Source organism: Boeremia exigua, assembly GCF_020726555.1.
Source record: "Boeremia exigua strain MPI-SDFR-AT-0100 chromosome Unknown C7974scaffold_13, whole genome shotgun sequence".
Classification (NCBI taxonomy): Eukaryota; Fungi; Ascomycota; class Dothideomycetes; order Pleosporales; family Didymellaceae; genus Boeremia; species Boeremia exigua.
In genome coordinates, this window is record NW_025763530.1 from 1291995 (window position 1) to 1312799 (window position 20805).

Consider the following 20805-nt stretch of genomic DNA (forward strand, 5'->3'; position numbering starts at 1 on the left):
GCTCAAATGAGACGCGTCTGCAAGCACAATGTGACCTGCTCTTGCCCTACAAATTCAATCGATCGCACACTTTCCTTCTTCTACTGACCATCTCCACACTCCTTCCTCTCTTGTTGAACGAATTCGCTACCTCCAGACCAAACTCCACGAAACGAACACAATGGGTTGGGCCAACGTTGACGAAGAGGAGGAGGCTGAGTACCTTTCTTGCGATGACATGTCAATCTCAGATGGCCACAGCAACCATGGCCAGCAGTTAGGTGATGAAACCAGTCAGTTGCAAGACCCGAATGAAGACGATGGTGACGATTCGGATAAAGACTCTGAGGGACACGGTCCGAAGACAACTTCGGAGAAGCGCAGAGCACAGAATGCCATTCTAAGAGCATTTGCCAATAACATCAATGTTCATGTCACGCAGCGGGAGGTCGATGAAGCTGTCTCAAAGACCGCAAACGAGGAACAGCTCTCCATTCGCGACATCCTTGCGAAGCAGGAAACGGCTGTCCGCATAACCAACCCTCGAGACTATCAGACCGAGTTGTTTCAGAGAGCAAAATGCGAGAATATCATCGCTGTACTTGACACAGGATCAGGCAAGACCCATATTGCGACACTTCTACTCAAGCACATTCTCGACGAAGAATTAGAAAACCGAGCCAAGGGCGGTACTCGCAAGATTGCGTTCTTCCTGGTCAGTGACTCCCGGCTCTATGTTTCTAATGCTGACTTCAAACAGGTCGACTCAGTCAATCTCGTCTTCCAGCAGGCAAACGTCCTCAAATGTGGTCTTGATCAAGGCGTCGAGCCTGTGTGCGGCGCCATGGGCGCCAGACTCTGGGACAGCTCTACTTGGATTGCGTATTTTGCAAAGAATATGGTCATCGTCTGCACTGCAGAAGTGCTCTCACAATGCCTCATGCATTCCTTCATCACCATTGCTCAGATCAACTTGCTCATCTTCGACGAAGCTCATCACGCTAAGGACAATCATCCCTATGCTCGGATCATGAAGGATTACTACTCACAAGAGGTTGATTTCTCGAAGCGACCTCGCTTGTTTGGTATGACAGCATCTCCAGTAGATGTCGGAGGCCTCAAACCCGGGGTTGTGGTGGAAGCAGCAGCCACCCTAGAAAAGATGATGTACTCGAAGATCGTCACCATTAGTGAAGAAGCACTCGCTGCAAACAACATCAGTCGTCCTGACGAGCACGTCGCCCTTTACGATCGCTTGCGAGTCGAGTTTGAAACGCCATTTCACAACATAGTCAAGGCACGGTATTCTAATGTGAAAAAGTTCAACAAGTTCTTTATCACCTCCAAACGAATTGGCTCTGAGCTAGGGAGATGGGCTTCGGACATGTACTGGTCGTTTGCTTTCGCGGACGAGCAGGCTCGCAAGTTACAACAACGGGAAGAGTACCAGTACAACAAAGTCAATGGGGCGCGTGTCAATGTCGAGGAGCTTGATGCAAGGATACAGCGTCTCAAGGATGCGGCAAGCTTTGTGCAAGGGCACGACTTCGGCGCACCTATTCTCGCTAGCAGCGACCTGAGCTCCAAAGTCCTGAAGCTCCACGAATGGCTCAACATGTACTACGAGAGGAGTGACGAGCCGCGATGCATTGTCTTCGTCGAGCAGCGTCAGACTGCTCGCCTGCTCAAGCTCATATTCGATCACATTGGCGGGCCAAACATCCGCTGTGACGTCTTGGTTGGCGTCAATAACCGCGCCGGCGAGCACAATATCTCACTACGGGCTCAGATATTGACAGTATCGAAGTTCCGACGAGGCGAACTGAATTGCATGTTCGCCACGTCTGTTGCAGAAGAAGGTCTTGATATCCCTCAATGCAACCTTGTGGTTCGCTTCGATCTTTACCGTACTATGATCGGGTACGTCCAGTCAAGAGGCCGCGCGAGACATCGCAATTCGAAATACTTGCACATGCTCGAGAACGGCAATAATGATCACCGCGAGCGACTCATGCAGGTCAGGCTCGATGAGACTGTCATGAGAAATTTCTGCAAGGGTATGGCGCGCGACCGTCTCCTGGACAGCCTGGGCGATGCTTTAAGCGACTCGTTGAATATTGAAGAGAAGCTTTATCCCAGCTTTGTCGACCCAACTTCAGGTGCGACACTCACTTATCGGTCAAGCCTCATGGTGCTCAGCCATTTCGTTGCCACTTTGCCAACTCCGAACCATGAGACGCACCTGCAACCAACCTACATTCTGAATGCTGATGTCAGTGACGACCCACAAGACGCACTGCGGACGGGATTCAGATGTGAAGTCATTCTACCCGAGTGCTCGCCTCTAACATCCATGACAGGGAAGGTCGAGAGCCGGAAGACCATTGCGAGGTGCTCTGCAGCTTTCGCCATGTGCTTGGAGCTCCGGAAGAAAGGTTACCTAGACTCCAACCTACTCCCCACAACCTACAAGAAGCTCCCAGCCATGAGAAACGCTCATCTTGCTCTTGGCGAGAAAAAGAAGGGAAAGTATTCAATGCTGATCAAGCCACAATTCTGGAAGCAGGGGCGCGGCTCGGTTCCCGAAGCCGTCTATCTCACCACGGTTGATTTCGATGCGGGACTTGATCGCCCTCATCAGCCGCTTGGGATCTTGACTAGGACTCCGTTTCCCCAGCTACCATCATTTCCGGTATTTCTCTACGATGGTCGGGTGTCCAATGTCGTCTCGCATTCACTGACGGCGCCATTCGTGGTCGACACCGAGACGGTAGAGATCCTCACTAAGTTTACGATGAGAATCTACGAGGATGTATTCAACAAATTCTTCGAGTGCGACACAAAGAAGCTTTCGTACTGGCTAGTGCCACTCCTGCCACTTGGGCGCGCGCCGCTTGGAGAACAGCGCAACCTAGAAGATATTGTGGATATGTTGCAAGTACGCAAGGTCTACCAGAAGCCAACCTGGCGATGGACCCCAGAAACAAAGATTTCAGACATTTTGGACAAGTTCATCCCAGACCCCTTCAGTGGTGCGCGAAGGTTCTACTCTGAGAGCGTTGCCACCGAGTTCAAACCACTGGATCCGCTTCCTCCGCACATTCCACGCCAGGGTCGCAAGTACGTCGATACTATTCTCGACTACTCAGACAGCATGTGGCGCAAAGGAAGAGACATTAATAGGTGGCATCTCGATCAACCTGTTCTTAACGCCGAGAACATTCCGTTAAGGCTGAATCGCCTTGCCCCCCTGGAGGCTGACAAGGACCACAAGACTTTCAACAGGGCTCATCTGCACACCGTCATCTGTCCCGAGCCCCTGTGTGTCTCAAATGTGAGTATTTGACCAGCAAAACATACCGAGATGCTAACTCCGACAGATGGCGACACCGTTCGTTGTGACATGTTTCGTCGTTCCTTGCATCATTCATCGATTCGAGAGCTACTTGATAGCTCTGGAAGCTTGTAGACACGTTGATTTGAACGTCAGCCCTGCACTCGCCCTTGAAGCGCTGACCAAGGATTCAGACAGTTCTGGAGATTACGGTGAACAGGTGATCAACTTCAGGAGCGGTATGGGTCCCAATTATGAACGTCTCGAGTTTCTTGGGGACTGCTTTCTCAAGATGGCGACCTCGATCTCGACGTTTGTGCTTCAGCCAGATGAGAACGAGTTCGAGTTTCACGTTCGCCGTATGCTCATGCTCTGCAATGCGAATCTCATGGACACCGCTGTGGGCAAGAAGGAGTTCAAGTTTGCGGATGGAGAAGAGCGAGGCTTGCAGCTCTACAACTATATTCGAACCACAGCTTTTTCGCGGTAAGCATCCACAGACTTGGGTGATTGAGTTGAGCTAACGCGGTACAGTCGTTCCTGGTATCCCGAAGGCATTGAGCTTCTCCGTGGTAAGAAGAACGACGCCAACTGGCTCTCGCCCACTCATAACTTGGGCGACAAGTCCATCGCCGACGTCTGCGAAGCGTTCATTGGCGCTACCTTCATGCAACACCATCACGAAGGTCGGTGGTCGCCAACAGACTGGGACGAGAGTGTCAAAGCTGTCAAGCTATTTGCCAATAGTCCTGACCACCCCCAATCGAAGTGGTCCGACTACTACGCTGGGTACGAGAAGCCGCAATACCAGATCGCCGAATCGACCGCAGCCCAGCTCGACCTCGCGCGCAAGATCGAAGCCAAACACCCCTACAAGTTCAAATACCCGCGCCTCCTCCGCTCCGCTTTCGTGCACCCCAGCCAGCCCTTCATGTGGGAGCAAATCCCCAACTACCAGCGGCTGGAGTTTCTCGGCGACTCACTCCTCGACATGGCCTTCATCATGCACCTTTTCTACGCATACCCCGACAAAGACCCACAGTGGCTCACCGAGCACAAGACCCCCATGGTCTCCAACAAGTTCCTCGGCGCCGTCTGCGTCGCCCTCGGCTGGCACACGCACCTCCGGCAGAACAGCGCGCTGCTCAGCACCCAGATCCGCGACTACGTGACGGAGCTGCACGAGGCGCAGCGCGAGTCCCCCGGGTCGGTGGACTACTGGGTCGGCGTCAGCGAGCCGCCCAAGTGCCTCGCCGACGTCATCGAAGCCTACGTCGCCGCGCTCTTCGTCGACGCCGAGTTCGACTTCAACCCCGTCCAGGACTTCTTCACGCTCCACCTCAAGCCGTTCTTCGAGGACATGACGCTCCCCGCCTACGAAACGTTCGCGTCAAACCACCCCACCACCCGCCTCGCCCGCCTCCTCGGCACCACCCTCCTCTGTTCCGAGTGGCGTCTGGGCACCAGCGAGGTCGCTACGTGTATCCCCGGCAAAGCGAAAGCGGTGGCGGCGATGGTGCTCGTGCATGGCGAGGTGAGGTGGCATAGTCTGGGCCAGAGTGGGCGGTATGCGCGTGTAAGGGCGAGTCAGAGGGCGCTGGAGGCGCTGGAGGGGATGCCGCTGTTTGAGTTTAGGGCTAGGTTTGGGTGTGATTGCGTTGGTGGGGGGGAGGCGGCGGGGGTGGAGGGTGTGGATGTGGAGGGTGCGGTGAGGGATAGGGTGGGGTTGAGTATCTAGGGGTGAGGTTTTCGGTGCGGGTGAGTGGATGGTTGGAGAGTGGAGTGAGATCGGATTTGCACATCTGACTCTCGCAGGCTAGATCATGTAGCTGCGAGTCGTCACATGCGTGGGCACGGAACGATCTCTCTTGTAATTTCGATTCATGTCAAGTATCGATCTGAACAACTAATAGCTACTTGCAGCAAAAAACCGTGATGTCAACTTCTTCGCGTGCAGGTTCCGTCCTCCGTCCTCCGTCCTCCGTCCAGGGAGTAGTGGGGTATTGCAATGGCCAGGACAGGGCAGCGCAGTGCAGGGCCGGGCAGGGCAGGGTATAAGGGGCAGGGTATAAGGAACAGGGCATAAGGGGGTATATCTCCGAAAACAAGCAAAACGCCATAACACCGCTGTTCACATCGGCTTCTCTCCTCGTCTTCCTTCCGTCCATTTCCATGCGCAAATCTGCATCTCACCAACCGTCGCCTTCTCTCGCCATCCCTCCCCTACAAATCCGGATCCACCCCCTCCCCCTCCTCCCCCTCACCCATAGGCACAGGCAACCACTCCCTCAACTCCATCATCCGATTACGGCAATGCACCACGAAAATCGCCGCCGCAAGCGCATTCCACACATCGAACCCCTCTTTCCCAAAGTCAAACAGCGCGATCAACCGCAGTCCCGCGCCGGCGTCGCGCGAGGCGGGGACGTAGCTCACCAGCGCCATGATAGTGTGGGACGCTGAGACCGCGTACAGGGTCGGCGCCTCGAGCGCGGCGGAGTGGGTGGATGAGAACGAAGCTTGGGGGGTGAGCGCGGACTGCCAGCGGGCGTGCAGGGTGGCGAGTTTCGCGAGCGTGAGGGACTCGAGGGTGGTCGAGGGCGTGTGTTTGTTGACGGTTACGGTGGTGAAGAGCGGGAGCGTGCGCCAGTGCGGGGTCAGGCGGCTGTCTTTCATGGCCCAGGAGGTGTAGCGGCGTAGGGCGCGTTTAATGTGGTATTGGGGCTGGCGGCGGGGTGCGTGGGTGAGGACGGCGTCGCGGACGTGGGAGCCGAGTTCGAGGAGGGAGGTTAGTGCGAGCTGGGCTGCGGGGGTTAGCTGTGCGGGGTGTCTTGGGGAGGGATGCGGCGTACCGTGGTAGTGCGAGCCCATGGTGGGCTTGATGAAGGGCTTGTCGAGGCGCTCGGTGAAGAGGTCGGCGGGCAGGCTGGTCAGGTCGTCGACCCACTCGATGGGCATCAAGGGTTCGTAGCCGCGCATGTTGATCTTCTGGAACAAGAAGATGGCGTCTTCGGACCAGCCGGCGGCTTGCAGCTCCTGACGTTGCTTCTGTTGCTTAAACAGGCGCTCGTCGAAGCTGATTCCCCGGTGGGTCTCGTGGTAGCGGCCGTCGTCTACGACGATGGTGTCGTCGTTTGCGTCGACTTCCAGTTCGGGGCCTGCACCTTTGTAGAAGGTGGGTGAGATTGGCGAGGTGTTGAAGAGCGTGTCGCCCTCGAAGTCGTCGTGTTCCTCGAACGACTGCATGGCCGAGTCCGGGGGCGACATTGGGACCAGGGTAATGTCGACATCGCTGCCGGGGCTGGGTGTCCTGGTGTGCCAGACATTGACACGCGACTCGGGGCTCAGATCACGGTCAGGCGGAGTCAGGAGTTGCTTTGCTGGCTGTGGGTGAGGGGTGTTCTTGAAGGTCGGCTTCGCTGGCACCGCCGGCACCTTGAACTGGAAGGGCTTCTCGCGAGTCTTCTGCGTCTTTCTGGGGCTGATGTAGCTCCACATCTTGCTGGCATACTCATGAAGGATCGTCATGGTGGAGTGCTGTGTGCAGAAGCTGTCTGTGTTGCGATGGTAGTGAGTGGTGTAGGGAGTAGGTCGCGGCGTGCCGAGACGCGTGGAACAATGAAACAAAAGGCGAAGAAGTGGACAATAGCTAGGAGCTTATTGTTGAAAAAGCCACCGGTGAGGTGAACGCTATTCAGCGCACCCACAAAGCGGGGCAGACACAATGGCGGGCATTCACCTTGCGCGTCGAGTACCAGACGTGTGAGCGTGAACCCGAATGATGTTGGTGGTTGGGCCGGCTAGCGTGATGCGTGATCACATGTGCGCCACTTTAACGTTTTTTAAAGAACAGATCAAAAAGATCAGATCAGATAAAAAAGATCAGATACCCCGCCGCAGACAGCCCCACCAAAATTTGAGCCCCGATTTGCATCTTTGGACGCAGCGCAGCGATCACCACCTAATTTACTCTTCCTGAAGTCCCAACGTCTACGTCTCACACTCCTTCAAACAAACCATGGCCGTCGCAGAAGAAACCCAGTCGAAGCAGGTCGCCTCGCTGCGCCAAATTCTCACATCCGAGCAGGAGCCTCTTGCGCGCCGCTTCCGCGCGCTCTTCTCGCTCAAGTACCTCGCTTCGCTGCAGCCGCCGAGCGAGGAGACGGTCCCTGCAATTGAGGCGATTGCTGCGGGCTTTGGATCGCCGTCTGCGCTGCTCAAGCACGAGCTTGCGTACTGCCTCGGCCAGTCGCGCCACGATGCTGCGATCGAGCCGCTGAGGCAGGTGTTGATGGACAGGCAGGAGGACGCTATGTGCAGGCACGAGGCGGCTGAGGCGCTGGGCGCGCTGAGCGACAAGAGCAGTCTGGACCTGCTGAGGCAGTTCAGGGACGCCAAGGACGAGCCGGATGTCATCACTGAGACGTGCCAGATCGCGGTGGACAGGATTGAGTGGGATCACGGACTGCAGAAGGGGCAGGAGAAGCTCAAGCAGAGGTATGTTGACGAATCGTGCGTTGGAATATGTGTTGACTGTAGCAGTGACTTCACGTCCATCGACCCGGCGCCGCCGATGCCCCAGACCTCGGACAAGCCCTCCATCCCCGAGCTCGAGAAGACACTGCTTGACACCAAGCTCCCGCTGTTCCAGCGCTACCGGGCCATGTTTGCGCTGCGCGACCTCTCGTCGCCGCCTGACCTGCCCACTGCCGTCCCAGCTGTGCACGCGCTCGCCCGTGGCTTCGAGGACCCATCTGCGCTCTTCCGCCACGAGATTGCGTTTGTCTTCGGCCAGCTGTCGCACCCTGCGTCCATCCCGAGCTTGACAAAGGCGCTGAGCAACACGGCCGAGGCGAGCATGGTCCGCCACGAGGCCGCGGAGGCTCTCGGCAGCCTGGGTGACGAGGAGGGCGTGGAGGGCACTTTGCGCAAGTTCTTGAACGATTCGGATCAGGTGGTGCGAGACAGCTGCGTCGTGGCGCTGGACATGGCCGAGTTTGAGAAGAACGGTGAGAGGGAGTATGCTATCATCCCCTCGCAGGAGACGGCCGTTGCGGCTTAGGTTGGGTCGGAGTGCGTGCATGGTTACAAGGCGTTTGGCATTAGAAAGGTAGAGGTAAAAGCAAGACTCCGCTCAGTTGTTGGTGTTCCACCTGAGGATATCGTTAGCATAGGTCAATATTCACCATACTGAGCTCGACTCACTTGTGACCACACTCGCACTCGTAGAAGACAGTGGAGCCTTCGTCTGCGCTTCGCAGCTGCTGGGTGTAGTAGCGGACCTCCTCGCGACCGCACTCTTCGCAGCGCTGGGCGATCACACTGGTGGTGTTGACATCGTCTTCCGACAGTGTCTGCACCTCAGAGCGCTTTGCGCGCAGGGCCGACGGGAAGGCCGTGGGCTTGGAGACGGTGACGACCGTCTTGGAGGAAGTGTCTGCAGCCCGCGGTCAGTCCATGCCCGTGTCAATCCGTTTGCTGCAGCGTTCGCCTACCCTTGCAGTTTGCGCCGCAGACGGCGCAGGTCAGCACGACGTTCTGCTTGCCCGCGCTGCCGTCGAGGAGGTTTCCGCAGTCGGTGCAGAAGACGAGAGAGCCGATGGCAGCCATTGCGACGTGGTGGTGCGGGAGTTGCTGGTGTTGCGGATGTTGACGGTGTGATTGGAGGTTGGAGATGGCAGCAGAAACCAAAAAGTTCGCGGATCCGCCGCGGAGGCCCTGCAGCGCCGCTTGACGAATGCGGAGGCGGTCAGACGCGTCATAAGTCGGCCGTTGCGCCCATCCCAGCAACTGCACGACTATCACCTGCATAGCAAAAAAGGTGTTCAGCACTGCTGGTCGTCCGGACGCTGCCTCTGCGCGAGTGAACAGGCTCTGCCATGGCCATGCGCGTGCCGCTGCCGCCATAGTGACTCCCCAGCTCTTCCGCCCATCCTCGGCCTTTGCCAGCCCGCCGAGCTCCCAGAGAGCCGCTGCATTCGAGACAAACAATATGGCTGGGCACTTCGATGCCTGGCACAGCGTGCAGGGCAATGGTATCCCATACCGGCCGCCGCCGACTGTGGACGAGGCAATCCCGTACTCGCCCTTCACATCCATCATACCATTTGCGCTGGGTCAGTGCCCTCTCACCGGACACTGCCGCGCCATGTGTCACATAGCATGGGTGATTACTGACAGCAAGCAGATGTGATTCCCTTCCCCACCGCGGAGCCTCCCACGCCGCCGTCGACCCTCACCCAAGAGCAGCGCCACGCTGCGAAGCGGACTTTTGGGGCTCTCAACGACGAGATCAACGGCCAGTCCACTGCCACACAACTCAGCAACACACTGTGCCAGCTCAAAGCGCTGCTGGATCCAGAAGAGCTGCCGGAGTAGTGAGTTGCTCGGCCCATGCGTCGCAGTGCGTCACTGACCAAACCCAGCATCTTCAAACCAATACCGCAGCTGGCAACGCCGTCCGAAAGCCCCACCAAGCATGTCAACGGTGCGAGCTCGAAAGTCTCGTCTTTACTAAGCCCCTTTGCGGCTATGATGCTGAAGAACACCGACGTTGCCTTTACTTGTTAGTGCCCTGTATGGAGTGAAGTACTTCACCTAACAAACTCAGCTTTTAGCCTCACCGCAAATGAGCCCGCACGGCACGTCCACCCTGCCCAGAAAGTCACACCGCAGATACATACTTCCAGCAACGCCGCATATTCCCAAGACGCCGCGATCCCGTTTCCTCCGAGTGCCCTCTCGTCGGCCACCAGTGGCACGCCGCTGCGCACAGGTCCAGCTGTCGTGATCAAGCCTGCTTCTGTCAAGCGAGAGGAGTACCAGCGATTCGACAACATCACGCACGCTACACCCTCGACGCAGCGGAAAGTCGACAGCACTACAGCTGTCTTGCGTCCACACGAGCGAGAGCTTGCTGACCGCAAGATTGAAGAATTGGAGGCTTTCATAGTCAAGTTGACTGAGGAAAGAGACGACCTGGACGTGACTGACAACTTTGCTCGAGTTTCTACGGCAGACGGTGAAATGAACGTCATGAGGCAACGAGCAATGGACCGCCTGTCTGACAAGATGGCGAATGTCAACAACCTCGGTCACTTCCCTGAGCTACCGGTTGATTCGGTCATGCAACTCCAGAAGCTACTGGAACCCAGCATCACGTACACTGGCCAGCTCACTCTCTTTCCACAAGACGAAGACTGGACTGAGGGCATTGCCAAGTCTAGGTTGGCTCTGCAAGCTTCCAAGGTGATCCTCACCTCCATGATCGACGGCCGCGACGACTATCGACTGCGACCTGAAGATCTTGTCGGTGCCGTCATCGACCTCGTCAAAGTCATTCGGAACGAGTGCATCATGCCTGTGGTGCAAGCACGGCGGTCTGACAGCCTGTTTGATACAGCAAACTCGCGCAAGAAAGAGCTCTTGAGTGTTCTCCGAGGCTGTGGCGCAGTCCTCAGCCGCTTTGCTACCCTCATTGGCAAAGTCAACCTCCCCGAGCGGGGTCTCAATACTCTGGAAGATCTAACGGTAGGACTCCTGGTGGAGCAGAACAGTGATTCTGAGAAGGATTCTGTTTTCGGCATCAAACCATTCGAGAGTTTCAGGCAAAAGGCTATGGACGTTCTTGCGCAAATCTTTGCTCAACACGCGGATCAGCGGCCATCCATACTGAACGGCATTCTCAGTAACTTGGAGAAACTGCCAGACAAGAAGGCTAGTGCCCGACAATTCAAGTCTGCTCGTGAGGTGTCAATCATGTCCATCTCCGCGCTCTTCATGCGATTTGTCCAAGTCGCCGCCATGAACAAAGAATCGCGGACAAGACCTACATCTGAAGACGTCGAGCAAGAATGGAAAGAGGAGGATAGCGACTACGAGCCTGGCGCAAACATGCCCAAATCTAAGATCCGAATCGGCGCGTCTGCTCAGATTGCCAAGAATTTGGCGCTCAACGCGAACCACATCGCCAGCACCATTACTTCGAACCTCGTCGACAGAGCATCCAACGTTTCCAAGACTGGCGACAAGCCTTTCCGCAACCTGCTAGATCTCTTCATTGAAGACTTTTGTAACGTCTTGGGCTCTCCCGAATGGCCTGCGGCTGCGATCCTTCTTTCGACACTCTTGATTCGAATGAGTACAATGGTGCACGGCAAGGACGCGGCGAAGCAGACTGTCGTAGACAAGGACATGGCTCTCTCGACAATGGCAAAAGTGGGATGTGGCGTCATCGACTTCAGGCATCGCCTGAAGCAGCTGAAGCGCGGACTTGACGCCTCGCAGTCTGAGCTCTCCGCCAAACTTGAACGTCTCGCTAACGATGCTTTGACTGATAACACCAAGGACAGCATCAACCCCATCGACTTGTACGAGTTTGATGGGCCCTACCGTATGGTTATCGAGTCACTGAGCGACTACCTTGAGCTGCAACGAGGCCAAGAAGATCCACACCTGCAGTCGGTCACTGGCTGTCATGTTACTCTGTGGCTCGACGCCGTGATTCGCGAATCCAACAAGAACTCCTCGGACGTACCGCTTCCACAAGCATTCGAGGACTTGCAACGCCACTTGGAGTCCATGCTTATGGACTCAAAGTGGCTCGATCGCAAATTGTATGTATATCTGAATCACCTCTAAGCACATCACTAACTGGCGATCAGTAAATTCCAGGTGGTTTCAGAAAGCCAGGCCAAGTTGGCCGCTGGCATCGTTACGCTTCAAAGCATTGTGTGCAAGCTGTTACCTAGGATCGTACAGTACATGCTGCTGGCCACCCGGGACAAGGTCTCCTCAAAGCTGCGTTCAAGGGGCATGACTGGCTTAGAGCAGCTGATCGAGAAGGACCCGCGTGTCGTCGATGAAACTACGGTGAAGACGCTTGTCGTCTCTCTCAAAGATAGCTCGCCTATGGTCCGTGAGCACACTCTTGGTCTCGTCGCGCAGTGCTTGGAGCACGAACCGAGCCTTGAGAGCTCCTTCTTGAAAGATATCCTCGACCTGACGACCGATCCTTCGAACGGACCAAAGAAGAGGGCGATCAAGTTGCTGAAAGGACTCTACACCAGCACACGCTCCCAGGAGAACAAGCTCCAGATCGCCAAGGCGCTTCTTCTGCCATCGCAGGACGACGAGAAAGCTATAGCAGAGTTGAGTCGTGGCGTCCTCGAAGAGCTCTGGTTGACACCTCTGAAGAAAAACGATGAACACCAAGTCAAGCTTGACCGCGCCCACAAGGCGAGCGTGATGACAGATGTTGTTGAGAGGATACACAAGCAGCCAGTACTTCTGGACGCCTTTGAAAAGTTTCTTGTGCATTGTTTGTCTGATGATGCCAAAGCACAGAAGTCGAATATACAGCTCTGCAAAGAACTCATTGCCGAACTGTTTGACAAGGCAATCGAGGTGGACTCCACTGGCGCCAAGTCTCCGCAGGCAAAGATACTGGACACGCTGAGCATCTTTGCCAAAGTCGATTCGACTCTGTTCACCATGGCTCAGGTGGACGACCTCAAGATTCACATCATCGATCTCAAACAGGCGAGCGAACTTGCTGTCATCCAACCGATTGTCAGAATCTTCCGACATGTGTTCCCCACACTGCCATTCTTGGATCCGAAACTTGCGGAGCACGTACGCGTCAATCTCATGCGAGTCGTGCAGAGGCTGGCCAATTGGGCAAGCCAGGGCCACGTCCCTAGTCGGGACACATTGACCGATGTTGCACACTGCTTGTGGACTATCTGTCCTCTGGTTGACCTCGGTTTGGACAAGCTCTTCCAAATGATTTTCAGCACCCTTTGCCTCTTGCGACCATTGATAGCACCCAAGCAGAAGGAAGCCGACCGGGCGAAACAAAAGGAGACTGTGGCAGCCAAACGCAGTACGGTGTGTGCCTGTCTTGTCTTGCTTGGCACGTTCGGCAAAGTCTGTACTTTCGATGAGCACACCAAACGATTCATGGAGAGGCTTTCGAACTATGCCCGAGTCCAGGTCTCGAAGAAAGCAGCTGCGGAAGAGGATCTAGCCGCGTTGATCAAGGGCTCTTCGTCAGTGTCGCTAATGCTTCTTGAAACTGTACGACCCTTCACCATGCAGCTCTACGATATCGACACCCGCGAGCATGCCATGCGTAGTTTGGGCGGAATCTGCCAGCAATCTCCGGAGCTCTTCATGCGCGCCGAGGTTGAGAAGCTGATCAAGCTTGTATTCTACAATTCTGACGACCAGCTGAAACTCGTCGTCCTTTCCACCTTCGAGGCGTACTTTACACGCGCCGAGCGTCGGTCTGAGACAGGTTCGGCAATTGCTGTGGGCGAAGGCGCCGTGCACGGATCTGCTCGTCTTGAGTCTTCCTACTCAGCTACGGCGACTGATGCTGCTACTACGCATGTAGCTAAACAGTTCCTGCAGAGCTTCAAGACTATTGCACTCAACAACAACAACGAGCTGGCAGAAACGGCAACGAACATCATCGCCAGTATTAGTCGAGCCGGCCTGGAACATCCGAAAGAGTGCGGCGCTGCTCTTGTGGCATTGTCGACATCTCCAAACATCAACGTCGCTCAGGTGGCCGCTGTGGAGCATAAGAGAATTCACGAGAAGCAGGAGTCCTACCTCGAGAAGGAGTACGTCCAGGCCGTCCGCATAGCCTTCGATTTCCAGCGAGACGTCTTCGGTGACCCTCACGGGATGGTTGAGGCCACCCACACTCCGAAGCTGGGCCACCTCTTCAATGCTCTGAAGGGTGGCAAGAAGGCTACCTTCAAAAAGTTCGTTGAGAATTTGACGAAGCAGCTGGACTTCGACTTCGCAAAGCTGGAGACTGATGGAGAGATTCCTGATGCCGTTCTGTTTGCTCGGTTTTGTCTGGAGAACCTGGGTCTAGCCGACTTTACGACTCTCGACATGGTCGCGTCCTTCCTCGACAAAACCGAGGCCATCGTCTTGAAGGACACGGGTCCACTCGTAGCTGGCGAGATCGACAAGGAACTGCCCCAGCAGGCTCAGACTGCGCCGTCTTTTGTGTCATCTGAACTCAACGGACAAATGCAGTCGATGGCCGTCGACCAGGTTATGAATGAGCCCGCTCCGCCCACTGACCCTACGGCGCTCACCCCCGTCCCTCTCACAATCAGCGACGACTGCCTACGAAAATTCACGACCGCATGTATGATCCTGCACATGGTCTGGGAAACGCGCGCCTTTGTGCGCCGCGTCTACAACATCCACAAATACGGTCCCCGCATCCCGCAGAAAGAATATCTCAAGCCCGCACAACGCAACAACTTCATCTCGGGCAAAGACCTGCGCGACCGCCTGGCCCCCTACACCCTCGCGCTCACCTCCCGCACCTCGATGCTCGCATGCTGCACCTCGTTCTCCGAGCTGCTCAACATCGACCGCGACGTCAAGGTCGGCGAGGACGAGGACGGTCTCGACGCCGCGCTGCTCGACGCCGGGTACGAGACGCCAACAGACACGGCGGAGGAGGCGCGCCGCTCGGCGTCGGTGCCGACGAGTGGCCGCGGCCGGAAGAGGAAGAGCAGTGTGTTGCTGGGCGGCACGCCGAAGAAGGCGCGCGGCGGCAAGGGCCCGGGCAAGAAGAAGCGCGCGAGTAGGACGCCCGAGGGGGACGAGGACTCGGACTAGGAGCCGGGACGGGCGGCGTGATGCCGCAGCAGGAGCGGGAGCGGGAGCAGGAGCGGGAGTGGGAGTAAGAGTAGCAGCAAAAACGATGCGGTTTTCACGCTCGGCATACAAAAAAGGTTTTTCATCGCGGCTGGGCTGGGTTTTTCGCTTCGTTGGCGTTTCGGGCGCGTGGAGATACCCCCTTGGCATGGATGGGTGCATGGCTACGGCGTTTCTTTCGCAGACCACAGTACCGGTAGTTGGTCGGCACCGTTCTCACCGACCGCGGCGGCTTCGGTGGTCGCAGCAGTCACAGCAATCAGGCAGCGGTCGCGGCGGGCTGTGTCTCATGATACTTACTGCCCCAGAGACGATGCATGCAGCGCTACCGGGCGAGCGTGCTGCGCTAAAAAGCGCTGAATATGATGTATATTTAGGAGGCATAGTTAGTCGATATATGTATGCAATATATTTAGGCGATATACATACGATACATAATCCATCGATCTACATGATGCATCGATACTCACTCACTCTCCCACCGCGTCCAGCCTTTCCTTTCACACCCCCGGGGCAGCGCCCGCGATCCTGCAACGCACTATAATCCCACGGGGCTGCGCAGAGCAGTGTAGTCCCGCGCCCTTCTCCGCACAAGCAGAGCAAGGAAACCTCGGAAGATAGCGCGCCACGCCTCTTTTTGAGCATGTGCTCCGCGTCTCCGCGTGAAGACGATTACGCGATGCGATGAACGAGGAATCCAGACGTGCAGAGCAGACCCGGAGTATCCATCGGTATGTGGTAACGAATAGGTGCGATACGATAGTGAGTGGGACGGCGTTCACGCGGGCTTCTGCATTCGGTGTCTCTCTGGGCGGTTTCCTTTGTTAGGAGCGCATGGCTTGGTTCTGCAGGAACTAGAATCTGTCGGAGTAAATGGGGCCGCGTTTTTGCATTACCTGACAGGAATACGGCGGTATCTGACAGGAACGCGGCAGTGCCTGGCGGGGCTGCGGCAGTACCTGATAGGGCTGTGGCAGTGAATTATCAGCCACAGTGAGATGCTGGAGTCGGTTTTAGGGGCTTTGTGGAGCTCGATTGTCTTTGTGGGGGCGTGTGGCTTAGCTCTACCGGTCTGGGGCGTTGCGGTAATAGATAGGGAACTGCAGTGTTGCAGTGCAAAGATACGGTCTGGGGCTGCGGTGAGGTGCCGGTGCAAGTCCCCGGGTGTGTTCTCTGTGAGTCTCTATCTTCTAGGCTGGGTCGCGTGGCTTAGTTCTGGATGGCTTCACGTCAACGTCAGTGTATGGAGCTGCGTGGTTGTGGTGGATAAAATTGCGCCGGTGAATGCGGATACGGTGTAGTATGGTAGCAGATTGAATTGGCGGCGATAGATCGAGCTGCGTTGTGGCAGCAGCTGAGATTTGTGGCTGTGTATGGGGCTGTTGGCTGTGTATGGGTTTGCGGCACGATAGCGAATGGGCCGTGATGTGGGAGCGTGGAAGACAGAACTTCGGAGGACTGCAGCCGTTGGTGTGATGGTTTGAATGCGGGCTGTTCTATTAAAGTTACAAATTATGCAGAGTTTCCCAGAGTGTCCGTGAGTGTGGGCCACGGAGACACCTGACAACCCCTTAAACGCTTGTTGAGCATGGTTGGTCTGCAGAACACCTAATCTGGGGTTGTGATAACAACAAATTCCATTGTGTGGGGTACACTAAATCTGATGGTGTGTGGTACATAGGCCTGCGTATCTGCGGGGTACATCGGTCTGTGACACCATTCCACCGCACTCTCTCTACACCGCAGCTATACCATCGAGTCGACAGTGGTACCCGCTTGTCTTGGAGATGTCTGAGATTGTAAGTCCTTCGCAATAGCTTCCTGCATCTGCCACTCAATACAGAACCACGAAATGAAGTAACAGCAAACACTGAATGCCAGAGATACAGCAACGCATATTGCAGTAACCATTTCTGGGGTTTGCCATACCACTGACTTCCTTGCTTCATCGAAAATTGCAATCGCCAGCGCTATCAGAGTGAAAACAAGACTGTTCCCCAACATCATTGTCGGGATTTGCCAAGAAAAGTGCCGCCACACACTTCCTGTGTTGATGGCTGTGGCCTGTGAGGTCAAAGACACATCCAGTCCAGCAGTTGGAATTGATGGAATAGCTTCGCCGAAGAGGATGTACTGCATGATTTTTGCTCGGTCAGGGTGGATGTGCGCGCGGGTCAACGCTATCAGCTGCTGGGCAGCGATACCAACAGCGACTACTGAGTGTATCAATGCGCACAAAGCAGCAATTCTAGCAGTGACTGCTGGGACAGGGAACCAGTCCCAAGACATCAGAGAGGCGATCAGTGACGCAACGAGAGCGCACTGGGGAAGTTAGCATCAGCACCAGGCTGAAGTGTTGTATCTCAACGTACTGACAGCAGTACAGTAGCGAGTTCGCGCTGCTTCATCTCCACAAACCGCTCGAGGATATCCTCTCGGTCGTGATCTGGCGCCCGGACAATGGACTGTGCTATGACGTGGGATACACCAGAAGGCGAGTAGGCAATCACGAGTCCACGATGGACCTTGCTCTTCATCTGGACGCGCGTCAACTCTGGCCCCCAGAGAGCCAAATATTACATGCTACTGACAGATTTAACGCCATTACACGTTCGGCGGTATTGTCTTCGCACATTTTGTGACATCGTAGCTGTCGTGTAGGGTGTGATCAGATGTGCTCACTGCTCAAATTGGCAACTGCGGGTCAGAATGCAGAGACGACTTCTTTATTTGGATCCTTCAAAACCAGGCAACAGTTCTTGCAGAGAGATTCTAGCTGACCGGTCGGGGGAGCATACACCCAGGCCGTGAGTGAGGGGTAAGATCGCTGCGCATTGCACAAGCATGCCATTCCTTCAGCCTTGCAACAAAAATAGCAAAGTTTCGGGACCCGCTTGCCGGTCTCACAGATGTATGACATGCTGCGCCTCATGAGATGGTGCGCCATAACGTTGTGATATCGAATCTACTATATCTCAACACGGCCTACCTCGTATCTGATACAGACCAGGCATTGGGTGATCCTAGTACCAGACGAACTTCCCGACTTTGGCAGCCGCACCAATCACATCGAACAGCATGAACATGGACAGATTGAAAATGCGCCGCAAGATTTTCATCTTCGCAACGGCCGCCGGATCAGGCTTCGGAGGCCTCCACGGGTTCCTTCATCTCCCCGATTCCCTCAAGCACTGGGGCATCATAGTCGCGGCAGAAGAAGATGACGAGAACGCTCTCATGGTCGAGCTGGACAAGAAAGACCGCGCGAAGAAGAATTCAAGAACACCGATTCACCCGCTAGTACGAACCCGGGAGGAGCGTGCGGAGAAAGAGCCCAAGAACCCTGTCCTGAAGACTGTCAACATCAAGCTCGAAACGAGATTGAGCAACGAGGCGATCAAGAAAGCAGGTATGTCAACCCATCATGTCCACACCGAGCAGCACTCACTAAGTGACTACAGCATTGGAAGTGTGCGAGAAGATGGGTGGCTATTACCACGTTCTCCACAACAACTGCCAGACCTTTGTTCTGCACCTAGTCCGCAAGATCCATCTGGCCGGGCTGACACAAAAGACCTTGAACGTGGTTAGGAACATGTTACCGTCTTCTTCGCGTCAGATATCGAAGCGCGCTCAGCAACTGTTGGAACTCGAGAGGAAGATGGCCAGATACTATCGGTGCATGGTGATTCGTGCGGACCACTCCTTGCATGGTACTATGTCGGGAAAACATATATCTCTGGGCAAGATGGTGGCGTTGTTCTTCAAAGGCCTTTTGCAGGATTTAGGAGAGAGTTGACTGTTGAATTGGGTATGTGGAGATACCGGACAAGGGGAGGAAGAAGACACGATCGTCATGTATCATTGTAATAGTTCCGTACGAGGCCATATAGCCACTCATATAATTTATAATATACTGCTAGTAATATCGAAGACATTCCATCACTCCATCAGGGCCTCGTCCCCTTATACTTGAGTCTTGTCCCTTTGCGCACATTCACTACCACCTCTCACACCCTTTGTCTCTTACTCAAGCCATTTTTGGTCTCGCTCCACGTACAGTACAGCAGAATAATATGTCCTAATATACAAGACCCTGTCTTGATCCTTGTTCGTGCTACTTCGGTGCTTGCCAGAATGCACAAACGATTTGCTCACAAGATACAGATGTAACAGGGGGCTTTGACCAGCTATGCTGGAAACAGTAATCCTGGATCCCCGAGAAAGGCAACAGTTCGAACCGATCTTCTTTGCCGTCGAAGGAATCGATGTATGCTCGCCGTAGTGACCGTCACATGCTGAGGGGCTGGTTGGTGACAGTTTCAATACAGACTTCCAGAAGTTCATATCGAATAGGAAATCTGATGAATTGAGAAGCCCTCTACATATACCTCAGCGAGACTCAGTCGTGTGAATCGACACTTCAACGTCTCTAGCGCAAGACTTGAGAACGAATGTCTAGCTCGGCACATGACCTGGAATCCAGCCTTTGCGACTCTTGTCGGAGCTATCTTGTAGACAAGGATATCTGTGACCAGTGAAATGTGACAACAATCCCAACACTGGCTTAGATTCGCGTGTACTACGAGTAGTCTATCATCCTAAGTAGCTTTATGGTCACTCTCTATGGACGATACTATCCTGATATCGTTCATAATTAGGTACCGAGAGAAACACTGCCATGTCTTCATCAAAATTTAACCACCCTGAGCTGGGGGACCAAGCCTTTCACTCCTGTCATGTTCATCGGTTGCTGTCCCCGAGCAAGAGCATATTTCCTGCACCATCGAGTCCGAAAATGGAGGGCTGCGTCTCAGTCGAGATCGACAGATGTTGCGGGCATATCAAGATTGACAAGAGTGCTATTCAAAAGAAAAGTGGGATCTAGATCAGGGTTAGGATCAAAATTAGAATCAGACTCAGAAGACGAAGGGGTCAATAGAACCGCTCTACGTATGTGGCATCAAACAAACCTGAACAACTGCCCTCGGGTGCGATGATGCTTGCAGCGTGTACCCCACAGTCCCTGCTCATCACTCATTACATCAGTGACATATTCACACATATTCAAAGTCACTTCGTGTAGCCAGTGCATACCGAAAGACCGCCATCCAATCATCGCTACATCCACTCCAGACCTTACATACTCCCTCAAGACAAACAGATCGCCCACCCTCAGACGATCATCTCGCCGTAATTACCCAACGCGGAACCTCAGCAGCTCCCTACGCACGTATCGCATCATCCAGCATCGTCACGAATACCAAACGTTTACACCGTCACGCCCAGCGAGCAGCTATCCGACCACTACACCCAAAGCAGGCATCGTCCGCCTCGCCGTCTCGGAACCATTCTTCACTGCACAGCTCACACTCCTACACTCCCTCAGAACAAAGTAAACAGGCACTCTGCCGCGATCCACCGACCAAGCCAAGCCGAGTGCCAACCCCACGACCCAGAGACTAAAGTTCTTTTACACCACTAGCGCCTACCTTAAACCACACTTACACGATCTTACATCGAGCGTCGTAGACACAGCATGCTAGCTGAGCGCACACCACTCGATCAAAACCCACCGCCAACCACCCCGCCCCTCGACCCGGCAAGCTGAAGCAGACACGCGCAACTTACCATCCTCTCGCTACCACACACGGCACCAGCGACCCCGAGCCCACGTCCCCGGCGCGCCGAAAGCAGCCAGCGCTGCCGCAGCTAGCCGGACAAAGAACGTCGTCTCGACATCGATTCGAGCTTCTGGGCGCCGCGTCGGGGTGCTGGTGCTGGGGCCGGCGTCGGTTGTT

The 20805-nt window shown here is 55.1% G+C and overlaps 8 protein-coding genes across 8 annotated transcripts; 5 read left to right on the forward strand and 3 right to left on the reverse strand.

Moving 5' to 3' along the window:
- Positions 1–63: 63 nt before the first annotated feature.
- C7974DRAFT_368601 (uncharacterized protein) lies at positions 64–5051 on the forward strand (the record flags this gene model as incomplete). Its single annotated transcript, XM_046139904.1, has 4 exons — positions 64–694; positions 740–3313; positions 3360–3799; positions 3848–5051. Exons 1-4 carry the CDS (start codon positions 161–163, stop codon positions 5049–5051), a joined length of 4752 nt encoding a protein of 1583 aa, XP_045992381.1. The 5' UTR covers positions 64–160.
- Positions 5052–5077: 26 nt separating this feature from the next.
- On the reverse strand, positions 5078–6841 carry C7974DRAFT_444324 (uncharacterized protein; the record flags this gene model as incomplete). The annotated part of the gene is made up of 2 exons (XM_046145493.1): positions 5078–6117; positions 6166–6841. The coding sequence occupies 2 exons, from the start codon at positions 6839–6841 to the stop codon at positions 5537–5539; spliced, it is 1257 nt and encodes a 418-aa protein (XP_045992382.1). The 3' UTR covers positions 5078–5536.
- A 257-nt stretch (positions 6842–7098) lies between these two features.
- C7974DRAFT_404852 (deoxyhypusine hydroxylase) lies at positions 7099–8524 on the forward strand. The gene is made up of 2 exons (XM_046142991.1): positions 7099–7810; positions 7856–8524. The coding sequence occupies exons 1-2, from the start codon at positions 7332–7334 to the stop codon at positions 8373–8375; spliced, it is 999 nt and encodes a 332-aa protein (XP_045992383.1). The 5' UTR covers positions 7099–7331; the 3' UTR covers positions 8376–8524.
- C7974DRAFT_321048 (uncharacterized protein) lies at positions 8515–8923 on the reverse strand (the record flags this gene model as incomplete). Its single annotated transcript, XM_046138782.1, has 2 exons — positions 8515–8750; positions 8809–8923. The coding sequence occupies 2 exons, from the start codon at positions 8921–8923 to the stop codon at positions 8515–8517; spliced, it is 351 nt and encodes a 116-aa protein (XP_045992384.1).
- A 194-nt stretch (positions 8924–9117) lies between these two features.
- On the forward strand, positions 9118–15455 carry C7974DRAFT_368611 (sister chromatid cohesion C-terminus-domain-containing protein). The gene is made up of 5 exons (XM_046139905.1): positions 9118–9429; positions 9501–9690; positions 9739–9878; positions 9924–11928; positions 11977–15455. Exons 1-5 carry the CDS (start codon positions 9306–9308, stop codon positions 14963–14965), a joined length of 5448 nt encoding a protein of 1815 aa, XP_045992385.1. The 5' UTR covers positions 9118–9305; the 3' UTR covers positions 14966–15455.
- A 22-nt stretch (positions 15456–15477) lies between these two features.
- On the forward strand, positions 15478–16469 carry C7974DRAFT_404856 (uncharacterized protein). The gene has a single exon (XM_046142992.1). The coding sequence runs from the start codon at positions 16003–16005 to the stop codon at positions 16303–16305; it is 303 nt and encodes a 100-aa protein (XP_045992386.1). The 5' UTR covers positions 15478–16002; the 3' UTR covers positions 16306–16469.
- A 154-nt stretch (positions 16470–16623) lies between these two features.
- C7974DRAFT_404857 (uncharacterized protein) lies at positions 16624–17750 on the reverse strand. The gene is made up of 2 exons (XM_046142993.1): positions 17377–17750; positions 16624–17326 (listed from the first exon to the last, which is right to left on the reverse strand). Exons 1-2 carry the CDS (start codon positions 17539–17541, stop codon positions 16751–16753), a joined length of 741 nt encoding a protein of 246 aa, XP_045992387.1. The 5' UTR covers positions 17542–17750; the 3' UTR covers positions 16624–16750.
- A 113-nt stretch (positions 17751–17863) lies between these two features.
- On the forward strand, positions 17864–18934 carry C7974DRAFT_476068 (uncharacterized protein). Its single transcript, XM_046146659.1, has 2 exons — positions 17864–18413; positions 18466–18934. Exons 1-2 carry the CDS (start codon positions 18083–18085, stop codon positions 18801–18803), a joined length of 669 nt encoding a protein of 222 aa, XP_045992388.1. The 5' UTR covers positions 17864–18082; the 3' UTR covers positions 18804–18934.
- Positions 18935–20805: the final 1871 nt, after the last annotated feature.

Excerpts from the sequence above, each read along its gene's own strand:
- C7974DRAFT_404852 (XM_046142991.1), top strand. The coding sequence starts at position 7,332 with ATGGCCGTCGCAGAAGAAACCCAGTCGAAGCAGGTCGCCTCGCTGCGC. Across the intron at positions 7,811-7,855 it reads CAGGAGAAGCTCAAGCAGAG|TGACTTCACGTCCATCGACC; the intron begins GTATGTTGACGA and ends TGACTGTAGCAG.
- C7974DRAFT_368611 (XM_046139905.1), top strand. The coding sequence starts at position 9,306 with ATGGCTGGGCACTTCGATGCCTGGCACAGCGTGCAGGGCAATGGTATC. Across the intron at positions 9,691-9,738 it reads CCAGAAGAGCTGCCGGAGTA|CATCTTCAAACCAATACCGC; the intron begins GTGAGTTGCTCG and ends GACCAAACCCAG. Across the intron at positions 9,879-9,923 it reads CACCGACGTTGCCTTTACTT|CTTTTAGCCTCACCGCAAAT; the intron begins GTTAGTGCCCTG and ends TAACAAACTCAG.
- C7974DRAFT_404856 (XM_046142992.1), top strand. The coding sequence starts at position 16,003 with ATGCTGGAGTCGGTTTTAGGGGCTTTGTGGAGCTCGATTGTCTTTGTG.
- C7974DRAFT_404857 (XM_046142993.1), bottom strand. The coding sequence starts at position 17,541 with ATGAAGAGCAAGGTCCATCGTGGACTCGTGATTGCCTACTCGCCTTCT. Across the intron at positions 17,327-17,376 it reads TCGCTACTGTACTGCTGTCA|TGCGCTCTCGTTGCGTCACT; the intron begins GTACGTTGAGAT and ends TAACTTCCCCAG.
- C7974DRAFT_476068 (XM_046146659.1), top strand. The coding sequence starts at position 18,083 with ATGAACATGGACAGATTGAAAATGCGCCGCAAGATTTTCATCTTCGCA. Across the intron at positions 18,414-18,465 it reads CGAGGCGATCAAGAAAGCAG|CATTGGAAGTGTGCGAGAAG; the intron begins GTATGTCAACCC and ends AAGTGACTACAG.